This window comes from Camellia sinensis, chromosome 2 (assembly GCF_055761805.1).
Source record: "Camellia sinensis isolate YWXY chromosome 2, ASM5576180v1, whole genome shotgun sequence".
In the NCBI taxonomy this organism is placed as follows: domain Eukaryota; kingdom Viridiplantae; phylum Streptophyta; class Magnoliopsida; order Ericales; family Theaceae; genus Camellia; species Camellia sinensis.
The window spans coordinates 212725483-212746270 of record NC_138962.1 but is presented as its reverse complement, the minus strand read 5'-3'; the positions used below and the strand labels follow the sequence as shown (position 1 = coordinate 212746270).

General features: G+C 34.2%; 3 protein-coding genes and 1 non-coding gene across 5 annotated transcripts in view; 3 read left to right on the top strand and 1 right to left on the bottom strand.

The window, feature by feature from the left end:
* The window catches only part of LOC114272442 (putative disease resistance RPP13-like protein 1), a 295308-nt gene that overhangs the window by 256120 nt on the left and 18400 nt on the right, over nucleotides 1–20788 (bottom strand). The gene's annotated exons all lie outside the window — the stretch shown is intronic.
* LOC145789033 (K(+) efflux antiporter 1, chloroplastic-like) lies at nucleotides 2279–11623 on the top strand. The gene is made up of 14 exons (XM_082913400.1): nucleotides 2279–2283; nucleotides 4424–4634; nucleotides 4679–4947; nucleotides 5220–5391; nucleotides 5535–5625; nucleotides 6127–6230; nucleotides 6372–6431; nucleotides 6554–6673; nucleotides 6876–6920; nucleotides 7714–7803; nucleotides 8102–8206; nucleotides 8363–8419; nucleotides 8648–8857; nucleotides 9276–11623. The coding sequence occupies exons 1-14, from the start codon at nucleotides 2279–2281 to the stop codon at nucleotides 9408–9410; spliced, it is 1674 nt and encodes a 557-aa protein (XP_082769526.1). The 3' UTR covers nucleotides 9411–11623.
* Nucleotides 4437–20788, top strand: part of LOC114308917 (K(+) efflux antiporter 2, chloroplastic-like) — a 118795-nt gene continuing 102443 nt past the window's right edge. The window contains exons 1-3 of the mRNA XM_082916901.1: nucleotides 4437–5014; nucleotides 5220–5391; nucleotides 5535–5625. The gene's annotated coding sequence lies outside the window, so the exon portion shown is untranslated. The remainder of the gene's footprint in view (nucleotides 5015–5219; nucleotides 5392–5534; nucleotides 5626–20788) is intronic.
* LOC145820770 (U6 spliceosomal RNA) lies at nucleotides 5756–5858 on the top strand. Its single transcript, XR_014362833.1, has one exon. It is a non-coding gene; the product is annotated as a U6 spliceosomal RNA (small nuclear RNA).

The window sequence follows — 20788 nt, the reverse complement described above, 5'->3', positions numbered from 1 at the left end:
AGTTAAAGAGAATTTATAAATAATTAAGGACTTGTTTGAGAATTGGCCTTTTTACTTTCTCATAAAAAGACATGAAAAAAATAAAAAGAATAATTTAACTTGTAGTGATTTTTTATATTTAATTCCCAAACATCTCCTCAGTCCATCACTTAGAACTAGTCCTAATTTACCATTCTACAACAAGTGGAGACAAGGTTGGCTTAATTAGAAAATATTGAAAATACATTGGGCCGACCTTGTCTAAAAAAACAATTAACAATAATAAACTGCTCGAGCAGTTTAAGAACAAAACAAGGCTCAGCAATACAACCCAAATGTGTTTGTTTGCGAAATTACCAACACAAAGAACCTAACAGCCTCTACCACTTATATCACCACTGTCACCGCACACTACTAGCACAACTATTGTAAAATTAGTTTTAGCAATGCAAACAAATACAAAATAATAATAATAATAACAATAATAAATAAATAAAATTTGTGAAAAATATTTTTAAAAAATATTTTGAATTGAAACAAACTAGGGTTGATTTGGTAATTATATTTTTATCATTATTTTTGTAACTCTTTAGTTTTTAAGATAAATTTGTTTGCTAAAAAAAACTGATGATATGTTGGATAAATGTTAAAAAAATAGTATATATATATATTTTTGTTGTTGGAAAAGTTGTGTGGGTCCTTAGTTTATTTTTTAGATAAATTATAAGTACACCTCTAACATTTATTTAAAATACATATTGTTTTTTGTGATTTTGAAAACTACATATCGTTCCTTGAAATTTATAATTTTATAATAAATAGTCTATTTTATTAATAAATCATCAAATCCAATGACGTCAGAAATTTATTTCAATTAATAATTCATATAATTTTATTATTATATACGAGAGCAGTTGTAAATTTTATTTTTTCTTATTGCTGTTAAATAAAAAATTCAGACAAAATAATATTTATAATTTTTTAAATTATAAAAGACAATTTGTACTTTAAGTAAATTTCAAAAAACGTATTTATAATTTACAATATATTTTTCAGTTGTTAGCTTTTTCAGTCAAAAATAAATATTTTAATTTTAAAAAATAAATAAAATCCAAACAGAGCCTGTAATATAAACTCTTCTCATAGAAACCAATCGCGTTTGGAGGGTTGGTTTAGGATCTGAATTGACTTTTTAACTATTTTAACTTAAAATTAAAAAAATTTATTTGTGATAAATTTTTTGACTATTTTAACTTATATGACAGAAAAAAATCAAATAATTATAATTTAAATATAATATTTATACTTTTTTTTATCTTATTTCATCTTTTTAGGATTAAAATAATCTTTTAATCCCAAAATTTGCTATGGCAAACAAGTGCTAACTAACTCGCTTAAAATGCCGAACACCGCTTCATTTCCGCGCCAAATTTCCCAAACTAGACTCTCTCTCTCTCTCTCTCTGTGAAGATAATCTTTTTTTGGTGGTTTGAAGATTGGGGGGGGGGGGGGGAGAAAAATTGTTTAGCACTTAAACCCCAAGGGTTGGCCTGGTGACAAGGTATTGGGTCTTAGGGGTGTGCTTCCTCCAAGATTTTGGGGTTATCGGATGGGAAAAACCATTGAATTAACCATGCACTTGTGGAAAACTCCTTGCTGAGGGCTGTGCATCTCTGGGATTAGTCGGGCTTTGATTAGGACGTCCGGTGCCAATCAAAAAAGAAAAGTTGTTTAGCACTTATTTCAATGTAGAAGGTATTCTTCGAGGAAAAAAAAAGTGAAAAAAAATTGTGACAATATTTATAGGAAATAAGGTGTAAGCTGTCACGCCCCAAGCTCCGTGACAACGCCGCACACTCATTTAAGTGAGCATGCAAGGCTAAGAGTCCAACACATAACCAACAATGTAAAATACTCAAATTAAATCCTTAAATATCATAATGCTAAAAACCATACAAATAGATAATTCTTATCATATGAAATTGTCCACCAAGTCCACTAATAAAAGAAATAATAATAATAATCCAAGTACTTAAATCATAGCCCTACTCTCGGCACTCCCACAAGTAAAAACCCCGCACAGCTCTACTCCTCAGAATCTGAAAAATAAAATAAGGGTAAGCTAGACAGCCCAGTAAATAATCAACCATCACTGTTAGCTGGATCAAGTATACAAAAAAAATAGTCGATAACCAATAAATATATTTTTTGCTACCATTCAATAAATGAACAATTATTTTGTAAGATGTTTCGTAGCTAAAAATAAACAGTGTAGCAATACATTTTAATTGAAAAGACAATGAGGTAATTCAATGAAATTTCGTTGTTCAAAATTGATGGTTCGATATTCAAATGGTTCAATGATGCAATTCACAAAACCCAAGTCTTGGTGACTACGGTCACTTAGCCCGTGACAAGGCCCAGAACCACACGTAGGCCGGTGGTAAAGCCCCAAAAGAAACTAGTTTCTGTGCCAATAAATAACTCCCATTGGCTAGGGTCCAAATCATAGTCAGACTAAAGTGATGTTCAAAATTCAAACAATATACAACTTTTAAATAAAACATTCGATATTTTCAGAATAAACGTTTAGTACAATTTTCAGAATAGTTTCACCAAATATTCAAATAATTTTCATAATAATATTCGATATTGTTTTATACTTGACCCATATTTTATTTTAAGAGAACATGAAGGTTATAAATAAATATTTATGATTTTAAACGATTCGATACGAATGAAAATGAACCAACAGTGATAGAGGGTTACTTACCTCAAACGCTTAGAAATAACACTCCAACACCAATTCCAAACACCCAGCTCCACCACTTCGATCACACAAACCTAATAAATAAAACCTCAAATAAATTAATATTTTTTACATGTTACATACACCCACAAAAGCCCTACTATATTAGATTAATGTATTGCTTTAATATCCAAGAGATCAAACCATTCAACCCAACTTTATAGCCAAACACACCCTTACCCATGATACAAAACTCCATTGTTTCTATTACCCACCCAAAGTTACACTTACACATTGCACCCAATTCTCACAACCTAAGTAGGCACCTATAGATCTTCCAAATCTCCTTAATGCATTGATTGTTAAATTCCTCAACATAAACTTAATAATTAACAGTAAAGACAGATTTTACCTTAACTAGTGGGTGTCCCAAAATCACCAATGTGCTGCCTCCAATCCCTATTGCAGCCTCACTTGAACCTCTCTTCGCTTTTTCTTTTCTTTTTTCTTTTACCTTCTCAAACCCTAGCCGCCTATGGAGCAATTCACAGCCTCTATTTTGTTTGTTTTCCAAGACTTAAAGCCACAATAGGTGAGCTTATTAACCTAATTTCGCAAAGTTACAAAATTACCCATCTAAGTAATAGGAAATATAATGCCATCTCATAACTAATTCTTTGATATTAATAAATGACCCATATAAATTAATTTAATTACTAATCTATCCAATAAAATAATCCTACACATAACTTGGGTTTTACACTTGTAAAACATTGAGAATTAAAGATCGTTTCACAAAATCAAAGCTCAAAAGTATGCCAATTGTGTAACAGTAAACTTGAAACTTAAAGAACAAAACACGAAGATAACATGCATGTAACCAATTGAATTCAAAGCCTTCAAATCATAATCAAATGAGGTGTTTAGTTCAAAAACATGTTGAATTCCTTGAACAAAACCAAGATGAGAACATGTATGTAGAAATTCTTTGAAAACTAACTCAAAATGCTATGATATATGCATGCAGGCATGATATAGTTCTTGATTCACTCTTCTAAGCTTAATTCTGGCATTAATCTTAAATTTCCTTTGAATTCACATGTAAATGAGCTTGAAGTTACAAAATGTAAGTTGAATTCTTACATACAACGCTCAATTTCCTTGAACTCTAGCAAGCTTGAGTGATTTTCCAAGTTATCTAGCAATTCTCCCTTATTGTTTCCAATTCTCCAAAATTTGATCCTAATTCCTCTTCTCTGTCTCTCTCTCTCTCTCTCTCTCTCTCTCTCTCTCTCTCTCTTATGGTTTAGAACTCAAAAAGATGATAAATTGTAATGTATTCAAGGGTTCTAGAAGCTATAGTGGCTTTATATATGTTTAATTAGTGGACTTAATTCATTCTTGATTAGGCTAATCACTTATATTTATTTTATTCTAATTATTTCATTCTGAATTAAATTTCAATCAAACCTACCGTAAAATTCTAAAAATTCCAAATAACACATAACCTAAGTCAATTTCATGATTAGATGCCGATAAGGCCTTCAATTCGCAAAACAAGACAGAAACACAAACAGATATTTCTATGACAGACAGATACAAACACAAATAATGCGACACACATGCAATTAATTCAGAATTTCTTCATAATTACTTATTAGGTATCCTTAATCATGGTTTAACAGTTAATCACAGGTCGATTGTTACAGCACAACATGTAAATGACGCCGAGATTGCCTTACAAGGAGCCGAAAAAGATGTCTCCGTTTCTTATGTTGATCGTGTGGAAACTATTGTACACCAAAGTGAGGACGAATTGGTTGAGGAGGGAAAGTTGATTCAAGGAAATTCAGGTGGTGGTGTTATTGAAAGGGAAATAGATGTGCAAATTGATGCTGCTTCTTTGGTTATTGTGCTTTTACCAGGTACCCAATTTGATGGATTTGGCAGAGTTTTGAAGAACCAAAAAGTTTATCTTCAGATAGTGATCAAGAAAATGGAAAAATAAGTTTAGAGTCATCAAAAGCTACTGAAATAGATTCAGAAAAGTCAAAGAACATGGTTCAAACAAAAAAGCAAGATTTACAGAAGGATTTGACGAGGGAAGGATCACCATTTAATGCTCCAAAAGCATTGCTGAAGAAATCTTCTCGTTTCTTCTCTGCATCATACTTCTTTTCAGATGGGACTGAGTTCACACCAGCAATCCCTTTTCCATGGTCTTATTGAGTCTGCAAGGAAGCAATTGCCTAAGCTGGTCGTTGGCTCATTGCTCATTGGAGCCGGGTATATGCAACGTTTTCAAAGATGGAATTTCTCTGTCTATGATCCTTTTTACAGTAATATTTATTACATGTATCCCTTTGAATATTAGTTGACAGTTGTTACTGATTTTAGATTTTTATCATCAATTATTTCTGGTAACAGGATTTGTGGACATTTATTAGATTTCTATATCTGATACAAAAGTTTATTTTTTGATTTATGACAGGATTGCCTTTTACACCAATCGGGTGGAGAGAATTAACCAGCTATTTCTGCAACCAGACATCATTACCGCTGGTATCGACGAAGTCTCATCAAATACAAAGCCTTTGATTCGTCAAATACGGAAATTGCCCAAGAGAGTTAAGAAACTAATGGAGATGATTCCTTATCAAGAGGCATGTGCTTGAAATTCCCTTGCTTACTTTGTTTGCCCTCAGAACCTAGTATTCCATACTACTTATTTGTTTAGGATTTTATTATATTTTTTGTTTCAGTTTACATGATTTAGTATTCTTCTTTTATTTTTTCTTTTTTTTAGGTAAATGAGGAGGAAGCTTCTCTTTTTGACATGTCGTGGTTGCTGTTTGCAAGTGTCATATATGTGCCTATATTCCAAAAAATCCCTGGAGGTAACTGAATCTCATGATCTATTATTGTAGTAGTTAAATTAAAGCCTCATCTTTGACTTCTTTAGTGTAAGATGGTTGCAGCATGTGGCATGATTTCATGTTTGGATGTATAAGGTACATGCACTTCATGATTGTTCCTATATAGTATCAGATAAATTTGGAATGGTACATAGAGGATTAGCATGGCTCCTGCAGAAGGATGGCATACAAAATGCCACTATCTGAACTCTTTTACATCCAGGTTTTTCTACTTGGCGTTTCATAGCTCATGTTTCATTATCCTTGTTTGTTATTGATTATGCTTTTATAAACTTAGTCTAGAAGTAGAACACTATAATTGTTAGGAGTACAATTTAATGGGTTTGATAACAACAATCATACTGTTCTTGGACTCAGCCATCATCTGCATGTATTTTCTGGCCATTTTCTTCTTCTAATATGTGTTTGGAGTTTTATTTGTTTCATTGATGATGTATGTTTTTTATCTGTTGCAATGTTTAGGCAGTCCTGTTCTTGGATATTTGACTGCTGTCATATTGATTGGACCTTATGGTCTCTCTATTATTCATCATGTACATGGAACAAAGGCGATAGCTGAATTTGAAGTTGTTTTCTTGATGTTTAATTTTGGCCTGAGGTAGAATCCATCAAACCTTGAAGTTAATTTCTCTAGACAGCTATTTGCCATGACATTTGACCTGCTAATAACACAAAGAAAAGCTAAGCATTTTGTCTTCATTTTGCAGCTTTCTGTTGAAAGACTGAGTTCTATGAAGAAATATGTTTTTGGTTTGGGCTCTGCTCAGGTGGTTGGAAAACTTGTTTTTCAAATATTATCACTTGTGTTTTACCACAAGCCAGCGGTTTTATGTGCATTGATGCATTTGTATCTTAGTTTTGTTTTTTGTAACGTGCACAACAAATGCAGGTCTTGGTGACCGCAGTGGTGGTTGGCTTAGTTTCTCGCTTTATTGCTGGTCAGCCCAGTCCTGCTGCAATTATCATTGGGGATGGCCTGGCATTATCTTCCACTGCTGTTGTCCTTCAAGTAACAGTTAATGAGCAGCTTTGTAAGTTCTCATGCTATCCCATTTTTAGTTCTTATGTCACTTTGTTCCATTAGGATCAAGTAGTCAGGACTCAAAATTTGTTGGTTGATATGCTTTTATTAGGCAGTTGAATAATTTTATAATATTTTATTTTATTTTTATTGTATTTTTTCTGCAGGTATTGCAGGAATGAGGTGAGAGCATGTCACGCCATGGACGAGCTACATTTTCTGTTTTGCTTTCCAGGTACCTGTGTGGTCTCAGAAATTATGTTGACCTTGGATGTTATGAAGTGAATGAATTGCTTTTGGTGGAATTTACAGTGTCTTCTGGTACTGTACAACTGTACTGTGCCATAATTTTGTGTCTTAAAGGTGAACATTTTGGAACTACATACACCTGTGTAATGTAGAACACAGTTTTGATCCAATGTTGCACCATTTCTGTCTTTAGGTGTCATAATCTAAGACATGCATTTAAGATGCTTGAATTAGCAGATATAAAGATAATACGTTAATAAGTTTAGTCTGTATTTGTTCCTTAATTATCATATGTGATCGCACCTTCATAGTTTTTTTTTTTGTCAGTTATATTATCTGATTTGATTGTGTTTGTCTCTTTTGAACTATTGTTTTTATTGGCTCCTTTTTTTTTTTTTTTTGGCCTTTTCCTCCAGGATTTGGCTGTTGTGGTTCTGCTGATACTCACACCTCTTATTTCAGCGAATTCATCTAAAGGGGGCGGGGGCGTAAAAGTTCTTACTGATTCCTAAAATTTTAGGTTATCATACCACATGTATTGATGAACAGCTAACCACCATATCACCCTTTCTTCTGCAGTCTCTGTTGGGCATATGATGCTTAACTATATTTGTTTCCTACCCGGGAAAGTCAAATGAATAATTATTGAAGATTGTTTCACTTTTGAGCTTGTGTAGGATAGCTGCAACTGCTGTTTTAGTTGTTTCTGCCAGTGCTATTGCTGCTTCTTCTTCTTCTTCTTCTGTTGTTACTATGGGTAATTTTCCCCTCATTTTTAGGTTGGTTTCCAAGCAATTGCGGAACCTCTTGGATTAGCTGCTGTGAAGGCCATTGTTGCAATTACTGCCATAATTGCTGGAGGGCGCTTGGTGAGTTCTCTGTGTTGCTGAACATAAATATGATATCGCAAGTGATGAAACCACATTTTATGCCTGATGATGCAATTTATATCATTAACTTCTCAACAAGTATCCTTCTTTCAAGAAATTTTAATAAAGCATATCATCATGCATCATCAGTGTGTTGTATCAAAGATAAAAATTATTGTCTACTTGAGTTTATGCATAACCATGGCGTAGCTTTTGACTGTGCACAAGCCAAGGATTTTCAGATTTCTTTTGCGTTTGTGAAATTCATGATATTAGTCATTCTTATGCTAACTTTCAGCCGCTTTGGCCGATTTATAAGCAAGTTGCTGAAAATCAAAATGCTGAGATATTCTCTGCAAATACGCTCCTTGTTATTCTGGGGACTAGTCTCCTTACAGCTAGGGTATGCTGATGTGTTATTAAGTTTTACTCTTTTACATCATTCTATTTGTAAGTGTATGCATTTTTTTTATTATAAATGGAACAGGCTGGCCTTTCCATGACATTAGGAGCGTTTTTGGCTGGTTTGCTTCTTGCAGAAACGTAATTTTCTTTACAGGTTGAATCAGATATTGCTCCATATCCTGGCCTTTTATTGGGTCTGTTCTTCATGATGGTAGCAAATTACTTCTTTCTATAAGATTCATTTATTGTCTAATTTAACTAATAAATTACTTTTTCTTTCTAGAAGATCCAGTCTTCTTACAGAAGCAATGAAAAAATTACTCGTCCATGCAAGTAGAATGCTATCAATTTTAACAGATTGATATGATCACAGTATTGATGAACAGGAATAGTTTGCTCCAATACCTCTGGTTAATGGCCATTGTTCTTTGGGTTTTAGGTTGGAATGTCAATTGATTCAAAACTTTTTGTTTCAAATTTTCCAGTAATTATGGAGACATTACCTCTTTTAATTGGTGGCAAGACTATATTGGTTGCTGTAGCAGGTAGACTTTTTGGTATTTCAATCATATCTGCAATAAGAGTTGGTCTTCTACTTGCTCCGGGTGGAGAGTTTGCATTTGTGGCTTTTGGTGAAGCTGTTTATCAGGTTTTCCTCTCTATGAACTAAGTATTTTTCTTGCAAATTTTACTGTCTGATCGTTGATAGTTTATGCAGCTAAGCTTTCTTTCTTTCTTTTTGTTTGTTTGTTTAATTTTACTAATTCCTGGGTATTGGATTCAAACATGTATGTGGGTCCACATAATAAAGACTTGATTTAATTCTATTTTAAGTGAGTCAGCATTATTTAATATGAATATGTGGTTTCTAACTAGGCAAACATGAGAATCATATATATATAGAATATCAATGAACTAAAGTATATTGTGGTTACAAATGCATCGGGGTTTGTAATCCATAGGATTCATGTTTGGTGAGACATAAATTACTTCTTTAAATGTGCATATATGCATACATGTCATAGTTAAAAGGGGTCTGTTTTGTATATTCACCTTAAAGTTGATAGGAAGGAAATACCTTAAAGTTGATACTCAAGACTCAAGAGGAACTGTCAATGGCAAGTGCTTGGACAGAAAAAAAATTACTTGCGTGGATTTGGGATCGGGCCACAACCCTCTTCACATTTGATGCTGCGGCATGAGCTCGTGATCAACAGATGGATGCAATGAGAGCTGAGATGGAGGCTCTTCACGAGGAGTGGCAACGAGATCATGAAGAGCTGATGAGGGACAGAAAGGAGGGCAAGAGTGATCATGAAGAGATGATGAGGGAGAGAGAGGAGTTGATGAAACAAGCCGAAGATGGGAAAAAAGCTCGTGAGGCACAAGTACAACTCAATCATTTGAACAACATGGTCTCACGGCTCACAAGCCTCTTCTTGAGATGGTTATTCTACTATTTGGTAAGAACATTTTTATTCATATGATGCTAAAATTTCTAGAAAAATTCAAGTATTGACATTATTGTTTTGAAAAGTTGAAAAAAAGAGTTCTGCCCATGAGCAAAGGATGGTCTTGTTTGCCATAGAAACAGCAAACATGTTCAAGAGGTAGCAAAACCCCAAAGAAGTACTCCAAGTTCAAGCTTTGCTTTAATTCCATATTTTCACTAGAGAATGATACTAATCCTTTGCTCTCAGGTTATATCCTTAAAAGGCCTTTATATAGAGAAGCTTGGATTTACTGTTTAGTGTCAAAACAGCCAAATACAAAAATCAAATAGCTCTATTGGCTGGTTCCTTTTTAGGTAGGCATGCATTTTCAGTACTAGCTCTCTGTTTTTTATTTGTAATTATTGTCTGGTTACATTTGTAGATAGAACTAGATTGTTTTCCCTCTCATGGAAGCCTCTACCAATAAAGTGCAACCCACTTCCCCCTTCTTTCTGCTTTCTTTTCTCAACTTCTCCGGACATGCAACATATGATTAATTAGGACTCATACAATCTTGAAAAGATTATATACGTTTGAGTTTTATATAATTTTTTATTTTATAATTTGAAATGCTAATCTTATTCAAGCAAATACTAATGGGTGCAATTTTTTCCACCATTTATGCATTAGTTTCAGAGCTATCATCTTTTTTCCAATGGCATATGCACTATTTCAGTTTAATTTATAAATCTGAAACAGATGTTTTAGTTCAACTGAACAGTCTGATCTGGTGAATGCAAATAACTTAAGAAATATAAAATTAAATTATTCAAAGTATTATAGATATATTAATATTACTATTTGGGGGGGTTAAATAGAGGCTTCATTAAACTAGAAGAGAAAGCTATAGTTTCTGGGCACTTGATCCCCTAGGCATCATCCTTGATTTGATCTAGAACACATAGCGGGTGTTTGGGAAGTGGGTTTTTTTGTAGGTTTTTTTAGTTGTAGGATATTATTGGAGAAATTTTTTTGTGTTTGGGAAGATAGTTGGGTTTTTTTGTAGTTGGATTGGATGTGATGTTTGTGAGAGAAAAAGTGAAATGATTATGGGGTTTGATGTAATATTTTGTTTGGATTTGTTTTTTTTTTTGGTTTTGTAACCAATTTGACTTTTAGTGAAAAAAAATCAAAAAAAATCCTTCCCAAACACTGCCATAGATAATCGGTAGTAAAAAGGAATTAAAGTCTACAATAGAGTTATGCCTGTAAATAGAATACATAGGTTGGGAGTTAGCGTCGAAATCGCCTTAAATTTAGTCAAAAAGGGGCGTTCGGAGGGCAAACATGCAAAACATCCCCCAAACCAGTCAATGGATGTCTCGTGCAGCTTCCCCGTGGCAAATACAACTTGTGGGGACAGACGGTACGTAAATATGACACATTGATTGGGAGTTAGAGTTGAAAATGTCTTAAACTTAGTCGAAAAAAGGTTTTCAGAGGGGGAAAATGCAAAACTAATGATTAATTACCTACAATGATTACTTTGAAAAGATAACTAGTTGCCTTACATATGCCTCCGAGTTTTATATAATTTTTTTTATATATACATTCGAGTTTTATATGATTTTCTTTTATAATTTTAAATATGCCAATAAAAAATCAATACTAATGAGTAATTTTATTTTTACAGATGGTTTTTGCCGTGGAATTTTAGATACAGTTTTTTTTTGTCTACGGAAGACATTGGTTTTTGTCTACGGATTACTATTGTTTGTACAGATAACTATTTGTGCGGTACGGATTACTTTTTTTGCGTGGTACAATTTACTTTTTTCACGTGGTATAGACTACTCAAAACTTGGCGTGGTACATATTACCTTTTGGCATGATATTGTAGATATTACTTTTTTGTGTACAGAGGATATGGTTTTTGTATAATCCTCTATTTTATATGGAATTTTATTTTTGAGGTTGGATTATGATTGATTTGTATGGAAATCTATTATATTTGGAATTTGACATTAAATATGAATTTTTTGGATAGTTGAAAGTGAAATGTGTGCACACATTGTGGAATGATAATATAATCGGTATATGTATTGTTTTGTTTATATACAGGGTATATATTGCATTAATGATGGAATAAATACAGTTGGTTGCAAAATTAATAAAAAAACACTAAATAAAGTTTTTGGCAACTAAACATTTAATAGCCAAAAAAAGTAAAGTTTTTGATGACTAATATTTGGCAGCTTTTAGTAGTAAAAAAAAAAAAAGCAAAAACAAAAGTCTTTTGCCGACTAAATAGTTAGTAGTCAAAACAAATCAAGATGAGGGAAGAAATTATTACCGACTAAATATTTTAGTAACGAAAAAATGACATCCTTTGGTGACTAAAATGTTTTGTCGTAAAATACAATGGGATGAAAATATTTATTTTTTTGGCGATTAAAATGTTTAGTTGTAAAAAACAATGGCAACTAAACTATTTGGTGGCTAAATGTGACATAAAATGGCGACTAAAATATTAGTCGCTAAATGTAGTTCTATTGGTGACTAAAACATATTAGCCACTAAATATTTTAGTCACTGAAAGAGAACTTTATTTTTATTTAAGAACTTTCGGTGACTACAATTTTAGTCGCCAAAAGGTGTCAATTAGGGACTAAAGTTAGATTTAGTAAGAGAAGATAATTAGAGACCAACATAAATTTAGTCGCCAATACTATTGCCAACATGCCTGCGGCGACTAACTGGGCGACTAAAAAATCTAATTTTTTAGTAGCCAAAGGTGTACTTTCTTGTAGTGAAGGAAAAATCATTTTAGGACAATTTTGGAGGATTAGGTCTCCTAAAACTTAAAATCCAAAATTGTAGGCACCCAAAACTTTCTGTGTAGTATGCATCTACTAAGACTGTGTTTGGATCATGGATTTGGATAGAAATTTAAAACCCAAATTTATGATCCAAACGTAGCCTAAGAGATGGATTTCCATCATATGAGCTTAAAGTAAAAAAAATATATATTTGTTGTTTTCCATTCGGTTGGCTTTGTGTATCAAGAAGGTGCTAATGTATGAATGGATTTGATATCTCAGTTGAGTTTGTAACACTTATTATTGCAAAGCATTCTAGATAGTCTTCTACCATCTTTGATTTTGAAAGTGAAGTGCCTTCGTGTATCCTTTTAGGTTTCACAGTGGTAGCCTAAGAGACCTAGACATGAGTACAAACATGGGACATGGAATTCTCAAAAAATTAAGATACGAACACGGGGGGTACAGATTTTTTTTTTTTTACATATATTTATTTGCTATGTATATGAACATTAAGTGTAAAACCCAAGTTGTGTGTAGGATTATTTTATTGGATAGATTAGTAATTAAATTAATTTATATGGGTCATTTATTAATATCAAAGAATTAGTTATGAGATGGCATTATATTTCCTATTACTTAGATGGGTAATTTTGTAACTTTGTGAAATTAGGTTAATAAGCCCACCTATTGTGGCTTTAAGTCTTGGAAAACAAACAAAACAGAGGCTATGAATTGCACCATAGGCGGCTAGGGTTTGAGAAGGTAAAAGAAAAAAGAAAAGAAAAAGAGAAGAGAGGTTCAAGCGAGGCTACAATAGGGATTGAAGGCAGCACGTTGGTGATTTTGGGACACCCATTGGTTAAGGTAAAATCTGTCTTTACTGTTAATTATTAAGTTTGTGTTGAGGAATTTAACAATCAATGCATTAAGGAGATTTGGAAGATCTATAGGTGCCTACTTAGGTTTTGAGAATTGGGTGCAATGTGTAAGTGTAACTTTGGGTGGGTAATAGAAACAATGGAGTTTTGTATCATGGGTAAAGGTGTGTTTGGCTATAAAGTTGGGTTGAATGGTTTGATCTCTTGGATATTAAAGTAATACATTAATCTAATATAGTGGTGCTTTTGTGGGTGTTTGTAACATGCAAAAAATATTAATTTATTTGAGGTTTTATTTATTAGGTTTGTGTGATTGAAGTGGTGGAATTGGGTGTTTGGAGTTGGTGTTGGAGTGTTATTTCTAAGCGTTTGAGGTAAGTAACCCTCTATCACTGTTGGTTCATTTTTATTCCTATCGAATCGTTTAAAATCATAAATATTTATTTATATCCTTCATGTTCTCTTAACATAAAATATGGGTCAAGTATAAAACAATATCGAATATTATTATGAAAATTATTTGAATATTTGATGAAACTATTTTGAAAATTGTACTAAACATTTATTCTGAAAATATCGAATATTTTATTTGAAAGTTGTGTATTGTTTGAATTTTGAACATCACTCTAGTCTGACTATGATTTGGACCCTAGCCAATGGGGGTTATTTATTGGCACAGAAACTAGTTTCTTTTGGGGCTTTACCACCGGCCTATGTGTGGTTCTGGGCCTCGTCACGGGCTAAGTGACCATAGTCACCAAGACTTGGGTTTTGTGAATTGCATCATTGAACCATTTGAATATCGAACCATCAATTTTGAACAACGAAATTTCATCGAATTACCTCATTGTCTTTTCAATTAAAATGTATTGCTACACTGTTTATTTTCAACTACGAAACCATCTTACAAAATAATTGTTCATTTATTGAATGGTAGCAAAAAATATATTTATTGGTTATCGACTATTTTTTTTGTATACTTGATCCAGCTAATAGTGATGGTTGGTTATTTACTGGGCTGTCTAGCTTACCCTTATTTTATTTTTCAGATTCTGAGGAGTAGAGCTGTGCAGGGTTCTTACTTGTGGGAGTGCCGAGAGTAGGACTATGATTTAAGTATTTGGATCATTATTATTATTATTATTTTTATTAGTGGACTTGGTGGACAATTTCATATGATAAGAATTATCTATTTGTATGGTTTTTAGCATTATGATATTTAAGGATTTAATTTGAGTATTTTACATTGTTGGTTATGTGTTGGATTTTTAGCCTTGCATGCTCACTTAAATGAGTGTGCGGCGTTGTCACGGAGCTTGGGGCGTGACAATTTTATGGTATCAGAGCCAGGTTGTAATTTTAAAAGTTGGTATAGAATAGTGGTGTTGGGTAGATGTAGGATTGGGAACGCTTATAATTTGGTAAAATGTTAATTTTATTTACGTGTTATAGGGACTTTAGAATAGAATAAGATGTGGTTTTATTATTGATGCATATAGGTTGCAATGGAACATGAGGAGACATTGGCAAATATGGCTAGGAATACACGCTAGGGTCAAACGAATCGACGGACTGGTAATAACAATCAGCGAGGGAATGTGACTAATATTGGTAGTGGTTCTCAAGCAGTCGAAGGAAATCAGGGGCAAGAGTTGAAGGAACAATTATAAGAGTTACTAGATAAGGGCTTTATTAGGCCTAGTGTTTCTCCTTGGGGTGTGCCCGTTTTATTTGTGAAAAAGAAGGATGGTAGTTTTCGCCTTTGCATTGATTATCGAGAGTTAAACAAGGTGACAATTCAAAATAAATATCCTTTGCCTAGGATATATGACCTATTTGATCAATTGCAAGGAGCATAAGTCTTTTCTAAGATTGACCTTCATTCTAGATATCATCAGTTAAAGGTTAAAGCGGAAGATATACCTAAGACAGCCTTCCGAACTAGGTATGGGCATTATGAATTTTTAGTGATGTCGTTTGGGTTAACCAATACGCCTGCAGCTTTTATGGATTTAATGAATAGAGTATTTAAACCCTTCTTAGATCAATTTGTGGTAGTTTTTATTGATGACATTCTTGTGTACTCAAAGAGTAAATAGCAGCACGAAGAACATCTGAGAATAGTGTTGCAGTTATTAAGGGAGAAGAAATTATTTGCTAAATTAAAGAAGTGTGAATTTTGACTGGAGAGTGTATCATTTTTTTGAGTCATGTGATATCTAAAGACGGGGTGTCTGTTGACCCCAAGAAAGTGAGGCGGTAGTAGAGTGGAATAGGCCTACTAGTGTCACTGAAATTCGTAGTGTCTTGGGTTTAGCAAGATATTATAGAAGGTTTGTTAAGGGATTTTCTCGAATTTCTATGCCTTTGACTCTTTTAACACAAAAAGGGGTTAAATTTGAATGGTCTGATGATTGTGAGAAGAGTTTCCAGGATCTAAAGAGTTGATTAGTGTGTGCTCTAGTACTTATAGTTCCATCCGGAGATGAAGGTTTTACCATTTATAGTGATGCATCGAAGATAGGCTTGGGTTGTGTCCTGATGTAGAACGATAAGGTAGTGGCATATGTGTCTAGGCAGTTGAAGCCATATGAGCAGATTATCCTACGCATGATTTGGAGTTGGCTACAGTGGTGTTTGCATTGAAAATCTAGAGGCACTAATTGTATGGGGTGAAATGTGAGATATTCATTTATCATAAAAGTCTGAAGTATATTTTCACTCAAAAAGAATTAAATATGAGGCAAAGGCGATGGTTGGAGCTATTAAAGGACTATGATTTGACTATCAATTATCATCCAAGAAAAGCCAATACAGTGGCTGATGCCTTGAGTAGAAAGACCCTGAGTAATTTGGCTACCTTGATCACTGACCAAAAGAATATCTTGGAGGACTTGCAAAGGCTGAATATCAAGATTAGATGGCATAACCATGGAGTGCAGTTGGCAAACCTTAGAGTTCAATCTACATTAATTGATAGAATTAAAGATGCTCAGGGAAAAGATCCTCAGTTGCAAAAACTTAAGGCTGAAATGGAAATAGGGCTACAGATGGAATTTTGTATGCATAAAGATGGAACCTTGAGATTTGGAGAGAGGTTGTGTGTGCCTAATGATTTAGAGCTCAAGAGAGAAATCTTGAGAAAAGCTCACAGTTCAGGGTATACTGTACATCCAGGGAGCACTAAAATGTATAAAGACTTGAAGATGAACTTTTGGTGGAATAATATGAAGAGGGAAATTGCTCAGTATGTTGCTCAAGGTTTGGTATGCCAACAGGTGAAAGTTGAACATCAGAGACCTACAGGTAAGTTACAACCTCTTCCTATTCCCAAGTGGAAGTGGGAATATATTACCATGGATTTTGTGATGGGGTTGCCTAGGACCTAAGGTGGTAACAATGCTATTTGGGTTATTGTTGATCAATTGACCAAATCCGCTCACTTTCTAGCTTTTATGGTAGGGTTCTCCTTAGAGAGGTTTGCAAAATTGTATATCAAGGACATTGTGAAGTTGTATGGTATTCCAGTGACCATAGTGTCTGATAAAGATAGCAGATTTGTATCTATGTTTTGGAGGAGTTTGCATACAGCTTTGGATACTAGTTTGAATTTTAGCATGACCTTTCATCCTCAAAGTGATGGACAGTCAGAGAGAACTATTCAGACTCTTGAAGACATGTTGAGGGACTGTATTAATGATCTTGGAGGTTCTTGGGATGAGCATTTGGCCTTAGTGGAATTCTCTTATAATAATAGTTATTATGCGAGCATTCAGATGGCACCATATGAGGCTTTCTATGGACGAAAGTGTAGATCACCTATTTGTTGGGATGATGTAGGCAAAAGAAAGTTGTTAGGGCCTGAGATTGTGCAACAAACAGTGGACAAGATCAATCTTATTAGAGAGCAACATCGCACTGCACAGAGTAGACAGAAAAGTTATGCAGACAACAGGAGACGCGATTTGGTGTTTGGGGTTGGAGACCATGTGTTCCTTAATGTGTCTCCTATGAAAAGAGTAATGAGGTTTGGTGTTCGTGGTAAATTGAGTCCTAGATTTATTGGACCATTTGAGGTTTTAGATCGAATTGGAGAGGTAGCTTACAGACTTACCCTACCACCTTCACTAGTTGGAGTTCATAATGTCTTCCATGTTTTGATGTTGAGGAAGTATATACCGAATCCCAATCATGTGATTGATTATGCACCGTTGTAGTTTAAGGAGGATTTGACCTATGAAGAACACCTTGTAAGAATTGTTGATAAGAAGGAGCAGGTTTTGAGGCGTCGAGTCATCCACTACGTTAAGGTTCAATGGAGCAATCACTCGGAGAGAGAAGCTACTTGGGAACTTGAGAATGAAATAAGACAAAAGTATCCACAACTTTTTGAGACTACAGGTATGTCAAATTTCGCGGACGAAATTTCTTTTAAGAGGGGAAGAATGTAAAACCCAAGTTGTGTGTAGGATTATTTTATTGGATAGATTAGTAATTAAATTAATTTATATGGGTCATTTATTAATATCAAAGAATTAGTTATGAGATGGCATTATATTTCCTATTACTTAGATGGGTAATTTTGTAACTTTGTGAAATTAGGTTAATAAGCCCACCTATTGTGGCTTTAAGTCTTGGAAAACAAACAAAACAGAGGCTATGAATTGCACCATAGGCGGCTAGGGTTTGAGAAGGTAAAAGAAAAAAGAAAAGAAAAAGAGAAGAGAGGTTCAAGCGAGGCTACAATAGGGATTGAAGGCAGCACGTTGGTGATTTTGGGACACCCATTGGTTAAGGTAAAATCTGTCTTTACTGTTAATTATTAAGTTTGTGTTGAGGAATTTAACAATCAATGCATTAAGGAGATTTGGAAGATCTATAGGTGCCTACTTAGGTTTTGAGAATTGGGTGCAATGTGTAAGTGTAACTTTGGGTGGGTAATAGAAACAATGGAGTTTTGTATCATGGGTAAAGGTGTGTTTGGCTATAAAGTTGGGTTGAATGGTTTGATCTCTTGGATATTAAAGTAATACATTAATCTAATATAGTGGTGCTTTTGTGGGTGTTTGTAACATGCAAAAAATATTAATTTATTTGAGGTTTTATTTATTAGGTTTGTGTGATTGAAGTGGTGGAATTGGGTGTTTGGAGTTGGTGTTGGAGTGTTATTTCTAAGCGTTTGAGGTAAGTAACCCTCTATCACTGTTGGTTCATTTTTATTCCTATCGAATCGTTTAAAATCATAAATATTTATTTATATCCTTCATGTTCTCTTAAAATAAAATATGGGTCAAGTATAAAACAATATCGAATATTATTATGAAAATTATTTGAATATTTGATGAAACTATTTTGAAAATTGTACTAAACATTTATTCTGAAAATATCGAATATTTTATTTGAAAGTTGTGTATTGTTTGAATTTTGAACATCACTCTAGTCTGACTATGTAACGCCCTCAAAATTAACCCATTATATATATCATTGACATTCATTATTTAAAGAAGACAATCTATTAATTCTTTCATCAGAGTTTTACAAAATAAAGCATTACATGTATCATTGAATAAAATGCCCTACAGGCTTACATCTTTCCAAGCCAACACTTGGATACAAAAATATGAGTTCTAACTCAATACAAGAAAAGCCCTAGGCTTGAATGTTTACATGTACTAATAATTTAAGACAGTTAACTAAAAGTAATCTTCTTCAATCCATAAGCCCAAACCCTCCCAAGCTAATTCCTTGGAGGAAGTTTATCACCTGAACCTGAAAATGATGTTCCCATAAAGGGTGAGCCACAGCCCAGTAGAAATATACTAAACCATATATAAGCAATGAATAAAGCAATAGCATTCAACAGCTGGTTAACCAAGATAATCAATTACTTTATTTTACAGTCTCATGACACTATTGTCTAAGATACGTTTTACTTTCCAATTTTATCAACATGGCTCAGAACCTGGCCAAACTTACAACAGTGAATCACATACATCATATTCACATCCTTCCAATATCAACAAACAAATGAGACTCAAGCTCAAATCAAACACTTCATACTTCCAGATTGATACACATTTTAGTGCTGTATCAATAAAACACTTCTATATAAATAAGCACACATAAAAGTGATGCTGATGGAGTCCATCCCCTATCTCCTCCCAAACAAAATCCGGTTTAGAGGTCCATCCCCTATCTTCCCCTAAACCGTGGAGTACATCCCCTATCTCCTCCCACACACAAACAATGTATGCAAATGCAATGCTCAATCAATACGCGTATTTTCCGTATCAATGCCACAGTCAAAATTAATGATTTAACCAATGTGATTAGTTCCAGTTATTCCTAATCCACATGCAATGTCTACAACAAACATGACTATCCTCCACCGATAGCCCAAAACAGTTATTTCTAAACTGAAAATAAATATGTCCACAATTCAATAGACAAATGATTCAAATTATCCAATTATGCCATTTAATCAATGAATTCCCCAATTCCATGAATTTAACCATCTTTTCCCAATTCCATGAATTACTTATACAAATCAATTCAAAAATTCAACTAAGGTTTTTCCCAAAATTTACCAAAGTGTCCCCAACATATTAAAATACCAAAACTTAGAACATAACCTATAAAATGGAGTAGGAAATCCCTACCTCAAGAAAACAACCCAAAAGGTGAAGAAAGAGATGAGTGCCCGAATACCAAAATGCTCCAAATCGCCAAATGTTCAGATTAAATGGTAGCCCTTGCCTCACTCTATCTTTTTAATGAAGGATCTAGGGTAGAAACACACCCTAAGTGGATCAAATCTAAGAAAAAAGGGTGGGTAGGGAGAGAGAGAAGTCGGACCTAGGGTTTGGAATCAAAAGAAAATGAAAAAGACTGATCAAATCCCACTGCTGTGTATATAAACTGGACAGGCTCGCTCGAGCGAAGACTTGGTCGCTCGAGCGACCAGACACAGAGAAACTGCGCTCGAGCCAAGGAAGCCTTGCTCGAGCCAACAACTCAAATGCTCGCTCGAGCGAAAGAAAGCTCGGTCGAGCGAAGAACTCAAACCCTCAGGTCTGAACCCAGACACACGCTCGAGCGAAGGAACTATAGCTCGAGCGAAGGATGAACTAACTCGCTCGAGCGAAGAAAAGCTCGCTCGAGCCAAGAATGCACAGCTACAGGTCCAAATCAAACACTACCTCTCGCTCGAGCGAACAACTCCTAGCTCGAGCGAAGAACCAAAAACCTGGACAGCAACTCTTGGTTTCTAAACCCAACCAACCTGAAACAAACCTGCCCAACACATCCTATAATTCCAAATGAGAAAATAAGGAATAACAACAACAACCATTATACAATGACAGAATCTACGGAACAGTCCGGATACAATAATTAAATGGGAAAAGACCGGGGTCGCTATAACCTCCCCCCCTTCAAAGAATTTCGT